This window comes from Drosophila miranda, chromosome 2 (genome assembly GCF_003369915.1).
Source record: "Drosophila miranda strain MSH22 chromosome 2, D.miranda_PacBio2.1, whole genome shotgun sequence".
Taxonomy (NCBI): domain Eukaryota; kingdom Metazoa; phylum Arthropoda; class Insecta; order Diptera; family Drosophilidae; genus Drosophila; species Drosophila miranda.
Window position 1 is genome coordinate 8,041,784 of NC_046675.1, and position 16,587 is coordinate 8,058,370.

General features: G+C 40.0%; 2 protein-coding genes across 5 annotated transcripts in view; one reads left to right on the top strand and one right to left on the bottom strand.

The window, feature by feature from the left end:
• The first annotated feature begins 96 nt into the window (after positions 1-96).
• The window catches only part of LOC108154926 (cell wall protein AWA1), a 69,468-nt gene continuing 52,977 nt past the window's right edge, over positions 97-16,587 (top strand). Inside the window, exons 1-2 of one of the 4 annotated variants that reach the window (XM_017285386.2) lie at positions 98-233; positions 558-1,168. In XM_017285386.2, coding sequence (XP_017140875.2) covers positions 761-1,168 — 408 coding nt within the window. In that variant the 5' untranslated portion in view covers positions 98-233; positions 558-760. Of the gene's footprint in view, positions 1,169-11,938; positions 12,736-16,587 lie in introns of those variants that run through there. The other 3 variants (XM_017285388.2, XM_033389101.1, XM_017285387.2) reach the window with 3 other exon arrangements.
• On the bottom strand, positions 7,228-8,550 carry LOC108154927 (regucalcin). Its single transcript, XM_017285389.2, has 3 exons — positions 8,442-8,550; positions 7,554-8,272; positions 7,228-7,493 (listed from the first exon to the last, which is right to left on the bottom strand). Exons 2-3 carry the CDS (start codon positions 8,270-8,272, stop codon positions 7,301-7,303), a joined length of 912 nt encoding a protein of 303 aa, XP_017140878.2. The 5' UTR covers positions 8,442-8,550; the 3' UTR covers positions 7,228-7,300.

A 16,587-nucleotide genomic window follows, 5' to 3' on the forward strand; every position in this document is an offset into this window, starting at 1 on the left:
TTCCGGAATTTTTACACACATAGAAGGGCGTCCTTTGAAATATAATTCAATAATAAATAATAATGCTTCGTCTTACAGCACTGTCTGTATTTTGTGTTATCGATGTATCGATGGGGCTCGCGTTTTCCTGGTATTTTTGTCGGTGTTTCGCTGGGCTGATCAACTTTGGTCACACTGTGACGGTCTGCAAAATATTTTAAACAAAAAGTGATTTTTAATCAAGTAATTCGACGGTAACTAACGCATATATAAGGACCCAATCCGGTTAACTAACGTTGGGCCACCACAAAGAGTCTACATACCGAATGCCAGGCCTATTTTTGCACTGCCTTCGTTCTGTCGTTCGCACACTATCTCCCTTTCACACACACTCTCCTACCATCTCTGTCGCTCTGCTTTCGGCTTCGTTTGCGAGAGACGACCTTTTTCGTGCATTTCCACACATAAATATACATATTCTATTCTCCATTCCACTCTTCTTTTTGTGCAAAAAAAATGTGCGTGCTGCTGCTGCTGGCCCCCGTGTCTGGTGGATCTTTGTGCGATATTTCGTGTAGATAATTAAAGTGCATTCGCTTTGTGTGCGTTCGTGTGTGTGTTTGTGCAACATGCGGCAGCTTGAGGATGATGCCGCCGCTGCCGCCCTAAGACAACCAACAACAACAAAGTACAACAACAAGAAAGGACGCCTGCAGCTGTACGCCCACGCCCACGTCCACGTCCAAAAGAGTGCAAGTACCGTTTTATAGTACGCGTAGTCATGCCAACAGCAACAACAACAACAACAACTAAAACAACAGCAGAACATCATAGCGATACGTCAATGGCGTCCAAGGCGACAAAGACGGAAGAATCTACCGCTACAACAACAACGACAATACCCATAAGAGGAGCAGAAGAATCAACTGTATCAGCAGAAGCAGAAAAAGACCCCAAATTGCCCCCGCCAACGCCAACGCTGCTGCCTCTGCTGGCCTCGGCCGCTGCCTGCAACAAACAGCTGCTGTTCTGCCGCCGCTTTAAGGACAAACCGGAGTCTAACAGTGTGGGATTTTTACGTAATTTCAATTCCCTGCCCCTCTTCGTCTACGCAACGTCACCGTCGACGCACGCCAGCTCGGCGGACGGTGTGGGTGTGGCCCGGGAGGCGGCTGCCTTCATTCAAAAGGTAAGTGTCCTATCTCTCCCGCGGAGAGAAAGAGAGAGAACAGCAGCTCTCTGGCTCTCTTTGCGTTCTCCGTTTTACGTAATTGATCGCTTCCGTTGCAGGTTTTTTTTTGGATGGCTGTTGGGGTTCGTGCCATTTATGCATTTATAATTCTACATTAATCTATAGTTCTGCTTGGCTTCGCTCTCTCCCTCTCTCTCTCTCTGTCTCTGTTTCTGGCTGTTTGCAGAATCAGATGCGTTTTTAATGTTAATCATAGTATATACAACAAAAGCAACAAGGGAATGGCTTACGTTGTTTTGGTGATCGCTCAAACGTGTCAGACATTAATGAACCAACCGCCAAAGCCCAGCCTAACTGTGCTTTGTCTCGTACGCAGAGAGAGAGAGAGGCAGAACCACAAGAGTGGGTGGGAGTGGGAGGGAGGGGCCATATGCTTTGGTGGTTACAGGTGCAGCCATTGACTGGGCAAAAGCGCTCTCCTTTTGTTGTGCTTGCGGTTCCTTCTCTCCATACTACTCCTCTCTCTCTCTGTCTGTGTCCCCCTTCCCCTCTACTGCAACGCTTCACTTGTGCCTGTGGTTGTTGTTGCAGCCCAGTGAGTCGCGACGTGTGCGCTGCTCATAAGCTTCATTAGCAGACAACAAAAGCCCCCCTAAAAAGCTCAAACAAAAAAATGTGCGGTATTTTAGTGGTTTTTGGTTTTCTTTTCGGCAATTTGGTTTTTTCTGGTAGTTGCTGCAAAAGAGGGAGAGATTTGTTTTGCTAAAACTGAAGCCATTTTGATAATGATTTATTTAAGGTGGGGATATATTTTTGGGGGACTATGTGGGTACGATTTTTATATAATTTTCTAGAAATTTCAGTGTTATATATTTCTACGACGAAATTTTAGACCATTTTTCGTTTAAAAAATTGTACAAAATTATGCAAGAAAGTCACGCTTAAAGAAATTAGCCAATCCTATAGAAAATTGTTTCATTTATCGAAAAAAATTAATTTTGTTTTGAAAATTGAAAATATCATTCGAAATATTAACGAAAATGTAGACCAAAAGTGCGTCTCCTTGTTAAAGTAATTTTTTTTGTAAGGATCCTTAGATTTAATTCAATATTCTATTTTATTTAGAGAAATATGCGGTGAGAATAATGGAATTTAATTATACAAAATATACAAAAATTCTCTCCTGGAATTCTTTAAACTCTTTAGTTTTCTTCTGGCATATTTTCTGTATAAAAATAAAATTTGTTTCCCCCCCCGAAACACCTTTTTTCCCCTTATATAATTCATAATTCGTATAACTTTATTAATTCAATTAAAACCAGAATTAATCTGCTTTTTAAGCTACTTTTTATTTGATTTTTATTATCGTGGCTTTCTTTTCATATTTTTAACGATCAGATCGTTTGACACTTTCTACCACGCTTTCTAGCGTGGGGGCCCCCAAACGAAAGAGTTGCCCCTTAGTGGGTGTGGCATCCACTGGATGCATGCAGCATGCAGCACACATTCCCCATTCGATGTGTGATATGGAATGTTCGTGGGCGACATTTCCTATGGCCGTACAGTGCGTGTGGAAAACATAAGGCAGTTCTGTCAGAAGCGTATTTTAGGGAAGGGGGAAAAAAATTATATTCGAAGTATAACCAAGAATTTTATTCTTCTAAGCAATAAAAAGGTTTTTATATTTTAAGATTTTTGAGATTCTATGTGTCTATATATCTGTTATTCATTGATGCGTTTTTTGGTGGAGGATCTAATACTATAAGTGACTTTTTCCCAGTCTATAAAGAATTGTTCATCAATATCCCTAATGGAAAATCGGTAGTACGATTTTCTTCAACAAAATAAAATATTTGTTTGATGGAAAATCGATAAAAAAAATCGATAGAAAATCGGTAGAAACTTATAAAGATTTGTGGTAAAAGTGGATGTGTTAACGTCCAGAAGGAATCGTTTCCGACCCCATAAAGTATATATATTCTTGATCAGCATCAATAGCCGAGTCGATTGAGCCCTGTCTGTCTGTCCGTCCGTCCGTCTGTCCGTCTGTCCGTCTGTCCGTCCCCTTCAGCGCCTAGTGCTCAAAGACTATAAGAGCTAGAGCAACGATGTTTTGGACCCAGACTTCTGTGATATGTCACTGCTACAAAAATATTTCAAAACTTCGCCCCGCCCACTTCCGCCCCCACAAAGGACGAAAATCTGTGGCATCCACAATTTTAAAGATATGAGAAAACCAAAAACGTAGAATTGTAGAGAATGACCATATCTTTAAGACTGCGGAATCTGAATTGGATCGTATTATTATTATAGCCAGCATCAAGAAAACAATTTCATTTTTTCTCGCCCTGTCTCTCTCTAACACACACGTAGCATAGGCGGCTTTGCTTAGAGTAAAACATTAGCGCCTAGATCTCAGAGACTACAAAAGCTAGAGCAACCAAATTTGGTATCCACACTCCTAATATATCGGACCGAGACGAGTTTGTTTCAAAATTTCGCCACACCCGCTTCCGCCCCCGCAAAGGACGAAAATCTGGGGATATTCAAAAATCTCAGAGACTATTAAGGCTAGAGTAACCAAATTTGGTATCCGCACTCCTGTTAGATCTTACTATAAAACGTGTATCTCAAAATTTCACCCCACCCCCTTCCGCCCACACAAAGGACGAAAATCTGTTGCATCCACAATATTGCACATTCGAGAAAACTAAAAACGAAGAATCATAGATAACGACCATATCTATCAGATTGATGAATCTGGTTTAGATCAGATAATTTTTATAGCCAATAGAAACAAATCAATTTGCACTGGCTACGCAGCGCCCGACGTCACGCTCAGACTGATTTTCTGTCTCTCTCGCACGCACTCTTTGTCGTGTCGTTTAATATTAGCGGCGTCTGCCGGAGGAGAGCCATACTGACTAAGTATCGGGTATAACTGTAGAGTTGCGGTCTCCGCAGCAACTCACAACGTTCCCCCTTGTTTTATATTAATATTATATGTAAATGTATTATTATATATTATATTTTTTTTAATATATTTTATTTATTAAAATTTTTCTGCCTTCCAAAGTTTAAATTATTATTATATGTACATATGTATACTACATATTTTTTAATTTTATTTTATTTATTGCGATTTTTTTCTGTTTTCCAAACTCTGACCCTTTTCGCTTGTGTTCTTACACTTCCGATACGCACTGTACTGCATGTATCCCTGGCCCTGAACTGGCACTGGATTGCCTTTGCCTTTGCCTTTGTTGTTGTTACACAATTGCGCTGCCCCCGCCCCCTGCCACACATGTCATAGAAGGGGAGTGGAGAGGGGGGGTCGGGGTGTTGTTTACATTTTCAAAATTTAAATCAATTTTGTTTCTGATTGCGGTTTAAGTGGCAGGTTCCACGGAGCGAAGCGCTTCTCAGAGAATCCCACCAGACCCCAAACCCCAGACCCCAGCTCTCGTCTTTCTTTATGTTTATTGCTGCCATATGTATCTGTATCTATGGCTGGGTATCTGTGTGTGGCGTTCTCTCGTGTCGTCAAACAATGCGCATATGGATACTGTATCTGTATCTGAATAAATGTATCTTTTATTACCCATATACATATATATTTTGTGGAGACAGTTGTTTTGGGTGCAGCGCAAACAATTGTGTGCCAACGATCTTCCCATCTTCGGGTGCCCCCTCCCTTTCTTTGGAAATACTTTTGATTGCGTAGCTGCTTGGGGAGGGAGGGGGGGGGGGGGGGACCTCCTCAGATGTTTACATTTCACTTAACAATCCCATCCTTTGCCCTCTTTCAATTGCCACAAATTCGAGTATACATGGGTTTATTATTTATTGGGGCTAAATCAATTTCGATTTGTGGGCATTCTGCGATTTAATATTATAAAAAATTCATTATTTCGCATTTGATAAAAAAAAGGGAATATTTGTTTGACAAATTACCATGTTTCATTTTTTTGTTTTCTACTCCAGAAATAAAGATTTAATTGGAATTTACTATTTAATCCCCTTTGCATTCAACAATCATTAATTGTAACATTTATCAGAACCATTTGGATTTTTTTGTGTTCCCCGGGGGTTTATGAGATCAGTGTAGATGTACAGTCATGGGGAAAGATATTGAGGACACTTGGCTATGTTTAAGAAAAAGGTCTTTAAAGATAGTCGAAAGCTCAAGGGAAAATCCAAGAGGTCTGGACTACAAGACGGCTCATTTGGGCACCAAATGGAAGGCCAATCCCTTCGGTGGTGCTTCCCATGCCAAGGATTTTGAGCCATTCTGACATCCGCAAGTGCGTGAAAAGAACGGAAAGAAGAAGCTTAAATGTCTGGGATAGGAAGGGGAATCTAACGCAAGTACCTAGCGATACCCAGCGTTCGATTTTCGCACCGTAAAATGGCCATAACGTAGAATATTCATAAGGAAAGGTCATATATACTTAATTGCAGAATCACAAGGCGATCGGATCATTATTATGACAAGAATGAACCAAAACAATTGGCAGAACATCTGTCTTTTTTGGCTGCTTGAACACCTGGCTTTCGAATGCTAGAGCATAGCAATTTTCGATATATAGAAAGGGAGTACTGGGTGTCGCGATACTTGTGCCGCGACTCCTGGTTTCTATGCTCTCTATATCGAAATTAAATATCTAACTAATAACTCTTTAATCCCTGTTTCTATTATTAAAACGTTGTGTTATCGAAGAGCTTAAAGGCTGAATTTTGTGATTAGATAAAGTAGAACAAATATTTGCTTTGGGGACCCTATATTTTACCATTGAATCGGTAAATATATGCATACCATTTTCAGGGATTGAAGCTACGACTAAAAAGATAACTTTTATTCGACTTTATGTCTGTAAATATAGTAAAAAATATATACATCAACAATCTGATGATTGCCTTAGATTAGAAGCCGCCCAAGAAAAAAACTTTGAAGTACGAGCCCCCTCTAGACCATCTTGGTATCTGTGCTGGCCAATTAAGTAATAGTAATGGTACTACATATTGCTTTAAGAGTGCTCCAATAAATGCCCATAACTCTCTCTCTCTCTCAAAACAATTTGTCCTACAAAAATGGCGCCAAGGGCGTGCTCCACCTACCTATAGATCAATTTCACCACAAAAAATATATGCTTTTGGTGTCTGAAGTGGTTCTCACTTATCTACCTTTTTGGGGCGATAGTACTACATGAATTTTGGCCTCAAAATTGTTTATATATTTATAGGATTTTGATTTGTTTTATTTTGAGCATTTACAGGGGTTAAGGGTCTTTGAAAACAGTGATTTCTGTGACCAAACAAATATCTGTGATCAGAGTTTAATCTTAATAAAAAACTAAATCAGCGCAGGGGCTCGATTTTTTTTAGTTATGGTGGAAAAAAGACACGCACATAAGGACCCTTTAGAAAAAAATTTGTATATAATTTTCGCTGCATATATGAAAAAAAAAAATTGTTTTTGAAATGATTTTCCAAATCAATCCTTAAAAAAAAATATAACATTCATATTTTACGCTTAAAAATCACACATCCTGATTACGACCTGATCGCACCCTTTGCTTGAAGTTTGTTTTTGCAGTCTCGGGCCCGAGCTTCGGTAGCAAACAGCTTTTTGTCAAGCGCCTAAATACAGTCGTGTGTAAAATAATTAGCTATGTACAGTCGAACTTCCCTATTACGAACTTCCTTCCATAGAACGAAGTTTTGTATAAAACCTGATGCAAAAATGATTTCTATACTACGAATTTTCCATATAACGAACTCCCCTTAAGATTTGCGTTGTGGAACCTCGACCGTATCATTAAAAGTTAAAAGTTCTGAAAAATAAATAAGGCTAAAGTTTTATAGAAATAAATTGATTTCCACTTTCCACAGTTGATTCCTCAGTGGAATCCCCTGTCAAATCATCAGAAACTTCAAGAAATATATTAAAATTAGTTCCTTCTTTAGTCCACACGAAGCAAAGCTCTTTGGCTCCTTGAACACCTTGCTTCTAAGGGAAGAACCCCTGCTGAATGGGTTCCTCTTTATCACTGTTGTCCGTTTATCAAAAATCTACCACATTTAATTGAATTCGTTTTATATATATATATAATATATGTATAATCTAATCTAGATCTTCAAGGGGACACCGGGCAGGCCCTTGGCATTGAGGCCGGTCACCTTGTAGGTGGTGCCAGCGGGAACGGGCTGATCGAACTTGTTGGCCGTCGTCACATACAGAATGTCCAGCTGTGGGCCCCCAAAGGCCACTGAGGTGATCTGCGTGGTGGGGATTTTGATCTCCAGCAGGATCTTACCAGAGCTGGGGGGAATACGGAATGAATTATCTGGAATCTCTGGTTATTTCTGGGCAAAGACTCACCTTGGATTCACCTTGAAGACGGAACCACCATTGAAGGTGGCCACATAGATGTTGCCCTCGGTGTCGATGGTCATGCCATCGGGATAGAGCGGTGTATTGGGTCGGATCTTCCTGAGATCGAAGACCACCTTGGGATTGGCCACCGCACCGGTGTCCACATTGTAGTCGTAGGCCACGACCTCGTGCGTGTTGGTGTCAATGAAGTAGAACTTCTTGGCCTTCACGTCCCAGGCCAGGCCATTGGAGATGCCCACCTCGCCGCGGATCTTGGTGACCTGGCCGCCAGCCTGCCAGTTGTAGAGCTCGCCCTTCCACTGCGTGAAGATGTCGCCCGAGCAGCACATGGTGCCGCCCACAAAGCGTCCCCTAGGATCAGTCTTGGCATCGTTGATGCGATTGTCCTCCAAGCCAGGCTGCACCTCGAACAGGACGCGCAGGACCTTGGCCACGGTGGCAACGCCATCCCACTGGACGACGACACAGCGCCGGTTGCAGCCGACCGCAAACTCCTGCGGCCTGTTCGCGATGGGCAGAATGAAGGAGGCGAACGCCTCGCCCTCGATCTGGGCCTTGTACACCTTGTTCTGCTTGAAGTCGTAGCGATGGATGACGCCCACCTCCAGGTCCACGTAGTACAGACTCTGGCGGTCCACATCCCAGTGGGGACCCTCGCCCAGGCCGGCATACGAGTCGGGCAGTGCTTCTACTTTGTAGGACATCTGGAATAATTGATAAGGGAATATGTATTCACAATTGCTTTGTATTTTTCCATTTCCAAACGGATTCTACATTGTTTTTTTGATTGACAAACAAATGGAAGCTATTATAAATCTCTATATACAAATTATATGCTTCAGATACATTTAAATATAATTAAACTCTCTCTACCTTTGAGATTTTATTGTGTGTGGGAGAACCGTTGAATACTTTGCGTTCCGCTAACGCTTTCGAACTGAATCGAGGCCGGTTTATTAGAAATGTTTTTATACTGTCAGCATTCCATGGGAATGCTCTCCGAACACACACATTCGTCGGTATAAATGATAAGCTGCTCTACTACTAGAACTAGTCTGTACACCGGCTATCATCTGATAACCTGAAACGCACACAAACACACTTGACTTTAATTAATTATTGAGGTGCAAAACCTTAAACGGTGATGACAGGCACTTTCCTCCCAGTCACGACAGGGAACACTCGCCAAACGAGCTGAGATTCTATGGCATTTACTTTAAATATAGTTTATTATTCAATGTAATGGCAAAGCAATCCCAGTTGAGATTATTACTACAATTATTTGTAAGGTACTAAGAGGTAAGCACCCGCTTCGTTCCTCGGCTCACGCGCTTTGCTCGCTCACGCAGATTTGAGTTGAATATCATAGGGAGTTGTGTATCCTCCTTCTGTAAAAACAGATCAGAGTAGGAAATCTACATATATCTCCCGGTTATTCGGTATTGAATGTAGGCGCGGACTTTTAGGGGATGATGGTGCAATCTATGGGGTCCAAGCTACATAGATCTCATTTTGGAAAGTTATAAAAGGGTCCATAGTGTGCACTTCAATACTCCGTACTCAGTTTCTCTATATGTATCCGATAAGACTTCATTCAAGAGCCCGTGGCTCCAGCATTCGTAGTGTTCGAAAAGCCAGGTGTTCAAACAGCCAAGGGACATTTGAGCTTAAAGTTTTTCGTGCTTTCCGGCTATAATAATGAGCTCTTTGCAATCAAGTGGCTAGGATTATTCTTTATGACTCCACATTAACAGATTTTCCGAATCTTCAAAACTGCAGATGCCTTAGATTTTTACAGATTTCTATTTCAATTGTTTATTCACCAACGGAATCAAAAATCCGTATCTGGCTAGACTAACTTACTTCTAACTTAAGCTATTATCAAAAAAAAGCAAGAATTAATTATGGTAGAAGAAGAGGTCTGCAGGCAACCGTCTGACGGCTCCTTCAGAGGAGTTTGGAGATAAATCTGTGTTACTCTGGAAATTTCTTGGACGTTGGCAAGCAACGGCTGTATCTTTTAAGAGGCGATGCCATTACTGCACCGTCAAGTGGCCCGTGTGACACCAGCAGAAGGACCGAGCGGCACTGCCGCATTACGCGCGACGTGTTAGCCGAACCGAAGGCTAACATGCAGGAAAGATAGCTGAATGCAAGCTGTAATTCTGATCATAATTGGGGTATCTAGGGGATCGAAGCTAGACCTCGTTTTGGATCGTTCCAAAAGAATCAATAATGTGCTACTATTTATACGCTTTGATGGGACTGTATCTTTTTCTAAAGAAGTTTTTTTTAATGATGAAGCAGCTCTTTTCAAGGGTCTAATATTCTTACGATACTGTGTCATCATCACGGAAATGCGAAATTCTCGGAATTGCACAATTTCTGGTACCTGTCCCCAAGCAGAGTCTTCACTGTAGCACTGTATTTTTTTATCCTTTGCAAAAATTTGTTTGCCTTTAAATAATCACAGTAAAAGCATTTCTTCACACATTTTATGGTTTCAGTGTGTACACCAGAGATATGCAGATCGTTAAAGTGTGTCCATAGATACGATAAAAACATGCATATGATATGTCTGTGCAAGGATTGTTTGCTGTGAGGTCTAGTCTTTGTGGTGGTATGGGTAGCCATGACAGGGCAAGGCAATTAAAATGTATATGGAAATGAATAATAGGCAATAAAACCAAGGGCTTAAGCGTACGATGATTGTCTTATCAATTTTCCATAAATAAACAACAAAATGCGAGACTCAAGTAGGGGTTCACACACACCCTTAAGAGAGAGAGCAAGAGAGCAAGAGCGCGAGCGAACGGGTCATTGATTAAACCTTTTGCGGTAAAGCCATGGCAACCGTTCTGTTTTTGTGCCCTTCATGTGTCCCACTCGCACTCAAGTGGAGGAGTCTCGTCTCTCGTGTGCGAGTGTGTGTCTCTCTCGGTCTCCTTCTTTTTCTGCTCGCCTTTGCGTGTAATTAAGCCAAGAGTGCGAGTGAGAGAGATAAGAAAGGCCGTTGCCAGTGGACAGTGGGTCACTCGAGCGTTGTCTTGTTTGGTCCGAGTCTTTGCTGTACTTGTCCATGGCTCTGATGGAAGATGGCGATGGCTGATGTCTTGTCTGCCTCCATATGGAACTGCAACATCAACACCATAATAAAAACTAATGAGGCACAGTAGACGCTCAAAAAGAAGAATAAGACGATGGAGCTGGGATAAAATATTAGTGGAATTGTATTAAATATTGTACAAATTGGGTTCTTTGTACCTTTTGTAGCCAATAGTTTCCTCTCTCAAATCTGAGGTTTGTTGTTTGTTCTTATCGAGCCACCCCTGTACCCAGTTGCTATGGCTATCTTTTCTGGTTCTCCGTGTGCCAGTGCATTAACCTTTGCCACACATTACGCGGCTGCCTACGTTTGATTTCTTTATTTCTGCTTTCTTGGGCACTACGCCGAGGGCTCCTACTAATTATCTGTAATTGATTGCATCTAAGCGGGCGCCCGAAAGGTGCAAATGTTTACCTACAAATTAAATGCATTGAACAAACAAAGTGCGTATATAAACAATAAGAAGACCAGGAGCTAAGTGTAAGCATTGCATGAAGGTCTTATGATATGATCCCCAATCACCCAACAAGACAAAGCTCTTAGCTCTCTCACTCTCTTAGACGGCTAGCTCTCTTTCGCTCTCTCCAGCTGGAAACTCTTTATTCAGCTCGCTGATTAAACAAACACTCAAAATGAAAATTAAACACAGCAAATAGCAAAAATATTTTTGTAAAATAAATAAGTTTTAACAAATGCTTTTTTTTCAGAAAAAAAAGTATTTGTTGGAAGTTCACTTCTGTTTCATACCACTCAAAAGTTTCTTTTGTCTCTGTTCCACTCATGAGTCATGGCCAGAGTCCAGCGCTAGTTGCCAGGGCTAGCAGTTAGCGAGAATTTCACTCGAATTTCCCTCTCTCGCTGGCTTACGCTCTCTTGGATATTCAGCGCCGCACAGCTGGCAGCTCAAATGAGAGTGCGCCCTGCTCAAGTTTGCGTTTTGTTGCTGAGCAGTGAAAATCATTACTTCAGTATTTCAATATTATTAGAAATATTTCAATTTGTACTCAGTATACAAAACAAGCTTCATCTTTACTTTCTTTGGAATATGGATTTGTTAGGGGGCTATGATAAGGTATGGGAAATGTTGCTATCACGCGATCGCTCTCTACACCATGATTCACAGCATGTTGAGAAACGGGGTGAGCTCTTGCTTGCATGCGTTGCAATTTGCTGGAGCGTTTTGCCTGCTGCCCACACCTTCTTTTGTGTGTTTCTCTCGGCAACATGAGTAGTTTTCCAGCAACTTGTGGCCGAGCAACATTCGAACGGGAGCTCTTTTGAAAACACGGCCTTGCCGCCCCATAACTAACTCGGGCCGCGGCCAACAATAAACAACAAACAGAAAAAGTAGTGTTGTATTTTTTTTCGAAATTCAACAAAAATTACGTTAGTTTTTGTTTTTGCAAAAAAAATATTTAATACAAAAATCCCCGATCTCGATCCGATTTGGGGCCGCGTTCAACGCGATAACGCATTGTTGTTAATTTTTGTCTAGATACTGCAGTGGTGTATCTGCGAGATACATTCGGTGCGACACGTGTGTCTCAGAAGAGAGAGAGAAGATTCTGCGTAATTTGAATCACAGGCCCCAGCGCGTGCGTATGCGTGTCTGCATCTGTATCTGTATTTGTGTGCGTGCGTGTGTGCATCTGTGACAAAGACGCGCTTCGATCGCGTTCTACATTTTCGCGAGAGAGCGAGACAGAGTGCCAGCCGTATCTGTGCTCTCGTTTTGCATACTAAATTAAATATATACAAAAATCGTTTTGCCACTCTATTAAGTTGAAAGTTACGTAGATTACGAAACCCCCCACAAAACGCAAAAAAAAGTGAAATTTCTTATACAACAGAAGATCAAAAAGGAGAAAAAAGAAATTAAAAAAAAGATACCTAAATTTTTATCTTTGTGTGTGTGTTTTTGTGACATATCAGAGACACACCAAAAAAAGATACGCCTTCATTTTGGATTAATCAACCATCAGAATCAGCAGTGGCATGCCACAGTGCGGCTTCAACATTCTCGCCGAGACCCGCTTTCAATGAGATTTAACTAGATAAATGGTGCGTATCTTCCCAGTCCATCTGTGGTTTTGATAGATTGAATTCTTGCCATATCAATCGTTTCCATGCTGGCCGGAAGTCCGAGTCACTTTAAATCGGATTTCGGCTCTTGGGAGGCGATTTTTCTTTTTCGATTCTCCCTGACTAAGAGGTTTATTTATTTCGACCGAAACTTACTTTCCTGATTGTTGGATGGCCGCTTAAGAAGTTTGGAAGTTAGTCATACTTGGGTCTGGCTTTGGGGGAAAGAAAAACAGAGGGATTACCTTGGTACATACGAAATTTTAAACCAAATCTTTAAAGGGAAATCTTTAAATTCTATTTATGTCAATATAAAGAATTCCAATATAAAGGATTCTTTAGACATCTAAAAACCCCTAAAAAATATCATCCAAAACATCATCCAAAACATCATCCAAAAACATCATCCAAAACATCATCCAAAACATCATCCAAAACCCCATCCGAAATATCATCTAAAAACTCTTTTAAAAACTTAAAAAAAAAACCCAAAATTTTGTATTAAATTATCTTAAAATAAAGGTATACAAATTCCATTCCATCTATTTTAACTATTTTTTTTTTTAAATTAACAAAAATTCAATTTCTCTGTGGGGGAGAAAAATGAGAAATTTTAAGTGGATTTCCATTCTATTCCATTTTCTTTTTTATTTTATTTTTAAGTTGGTTGTTTTTTTAGTTTTAAAATATAAATTTCTTGTCTTTTGGTGAAAGAAAAAAGAGAGATCTCAAAGGGATTTAAATTAAAAATTCCATTATGTACTAATATTTTGCTAAAAGAACTTTCCTAAGTTTTAGTATTTTTTATGAACTCTAAAAAAAAGTCAGTACACCTAATTTTGTTTTTACACGGTTTTTTCAGGAACCAATATACCGTTTAAAAACAAAATTAGGTGTATTTTCGAACTACTTCGAAGGCTAGAAGTTCCTTTCTCTTATGGGAAATTTGTGCAGCGAATGACACATATTGGAACCCCACACTAAAGCAAAATCCATCAACCACTTTTCATGTGTATTCTCATTTATTCCATTAATATTTATGGCCTTTTCAAAATTGTATTACCTTTTCCAATACATAATATTTAATGTAAAATTCAAGCCCATATAAATCATTCTTTCCATTGAACTGAAGGGTTCAAATTGTGAGTTCAACCACCTCGAATCCACACACGAGTATCTGGGTACGTGTAGCACCCGCATCCCAGTAATAACCTTACCCAACAGAAATAATTTGACCCATTCCAGGAGGGGGAGCGCCTGCCTGCATGATGTTATTTTTTGCACTGTACTTAAACCACCCTCTTCTCTCCCTCTCTTTGTCACTGATTGCCTGTCTCTCGCTCTCCCGCTCGTGTTAACCTTCTTTTGCATTCACTTGGCTAATTATACAGACAAGCTATGGAATGACCACGACAACGTTGCCTCCTGCCTCCTGCCTCCTACCAGCGGTGGCCTCCGCTGTGTTTATCTTGTTAATTAAGCAACAACTAACTACTGGTTAATTTTTAATTGTTACAACACAATCATTTGTTTGTCGTTGTTGTTGTCGTTGCCCGCTCTCGGAGATGGTGGGACTCCGTTTAGTGATCCAAAAAAAGACTGTTATTATGGTCTAGTCGCCTGTCTTTCCCTAGAGTTCTCTTGGATTGCTCTGGCAACTCGCATTGATTATGCACGGTCTTGACTCGGTTCGAAGCACACGAGATGGATCTGGAGCTGGAGGTGGAGCTGCTGGTTGTCTGGTTCTGATGGGAACTCAACTGCAGGCATATCCATGCGGGCTTAATAGAGTGCATATTTGTGGTATTTTTGTTGTAGATTTCTGTATAAAACAGACGACAAGCAGACGCGAGGGTTTTCCTTGGAATAAAGCTTATCGATCCAAAAGGAATATAAGTTGGAAAGAAAAAAGAGTGTGTTTTGCTGTAGTTACAAATCCATTTATTTTTATTAATATTTAATTGTAATTTTCAAAGTTTTATTGGGTTACATGAGGCCTCGCATCGATGCTCGGTTCGAGGAGCACAAGCGAAAGCCCGAGGATTGCTTAAACAAAATGCATGGCGTGTGCATGAGGGGCACATCTTCTTGTACTTGGACTGGGGTACCCTTCTCGCATGTTCCGTTCGGTTCTACTCCCTTAGTTCAGTCTGTGGGCCATATAGCAATTATTGTTATTCAACTCGTTCTGTATCTGTCTCTGTGTATCTGTATCTGTTCGTCGGTGTACACACACACATTGTTGCCTATATTTAAACAATCTTTTTTACTGCCTGTCCGTGTCCGACGTTTTTGTTTGACTTTTGCATTGCTCTGTTGGCATTTTTAATTGTTTTTGACTGCGTTTTCATTCGCGTTTTCAGCCATTTGTTGTTTTGTTTGTTTAAATATTTCTTTTGTATAGCGGTGAAATTTGTCACCAAAGCGATTTGGTCAGGGCGGGACTCTATTCAAAGCTTGATTCATACAAAAATTGAAGACTGGCTTCAAAGACCCAAGCCCCCGGTCCCCCGGGCACACGAGCATTCCGTCTGTTAATTAAGTTCTCCACCAAAATGGTTGCCTTTCCTTTTTTTCTCTCTTGTTTCTGCCTCGACTTTTGTTTTCCACTTTACATGGCTAATTGCTTTATCGAAAAAAAAAAATACGAACAAAGTTGAGGAAAATGAGAGCAAAACTAATTGAAAATGTTTGGGCATTGGCAAAGCTTTGATATATATAAGGGTTGTGTTGTAACCATTGCAGAAGACTTTTCCTAAGCCCTAAACTCATTTATTTAAATTTATTTCCTTTGACCTGACTATGACTGAATAAACCAGAGAATTATGGTTTAATAAAACACGTTAAAAGACTTTTAACACATTCCCTATATTTTAAGACATAATTCTTTGCTTTAATAGTATTTATAATATTATCATTAAAAGTCTAAAAGAAGGATCATAACATCACTATATGCATGGTCGAGATGCAACAAAACCTTGTAATAATCATCCTCAAAAACCCTTAAAGAAAACCTTTTAAATTAATATTTTACCAACATGTCGAGGGTCTCAATAAATTTCATATTTTAAACAAATATATTTCCTAAAAATTATATTTTATTATATTTATTTTAAAGAGTTCTTTAAGTCGGTTAAATATAAGGCTAACAATTTAAAAAAATTGAAGTAACGTCACGTTTTTATTGTAAAATTGGTAAATCTTATAGAAATTGGATTAATTTTAGAGATAAATTTATTTTTCTTTTGAAAATCGCGTTGGAAAAGCTCTTAAGCTCTCTGAAAAGCCAACACTTAAGTCCGGCCCTGTAATCGTTTGATGCTTATTTAAGAATAAAATAATTTAAGAATTAAATTATTTAAGAATTAAATTATTAAAAAGCTTAATACAATTACATAAGGGAAATGCTTTAAAACCCCCTAAGCTTATGCTTTACTAATTCGATGTTCAAACCCTTAGAAAATATTATTCCTATCAGTCAGAAATCGATCTCTGCCACCATCTGTTTTACTATAATTATACAAATATATTATGCCAAATGCTCTTCCGAGAATTCTTATCAGCAATCAGCTGTTTTGGTTGTTTTGGCATTCGATTTCCATTCAAGAGTACTCATTTCTGACTCATTTGCACAGTTTGCTCGGTTATGGCCTTTTGTTATTTGTTTCAAATGCAAATGCAAATCCATTTGCCATAGCTGTCGTAACAGATAATATAGTATAGAACCACCATATAGCCACCTTTTGCCCTTGAAGTCCAACGAAAGTTGGACTTTTATTTGCTAACCAACGAAACTGTAGACTGGTAGGACCCTGCCCCTGCCACCGTCTC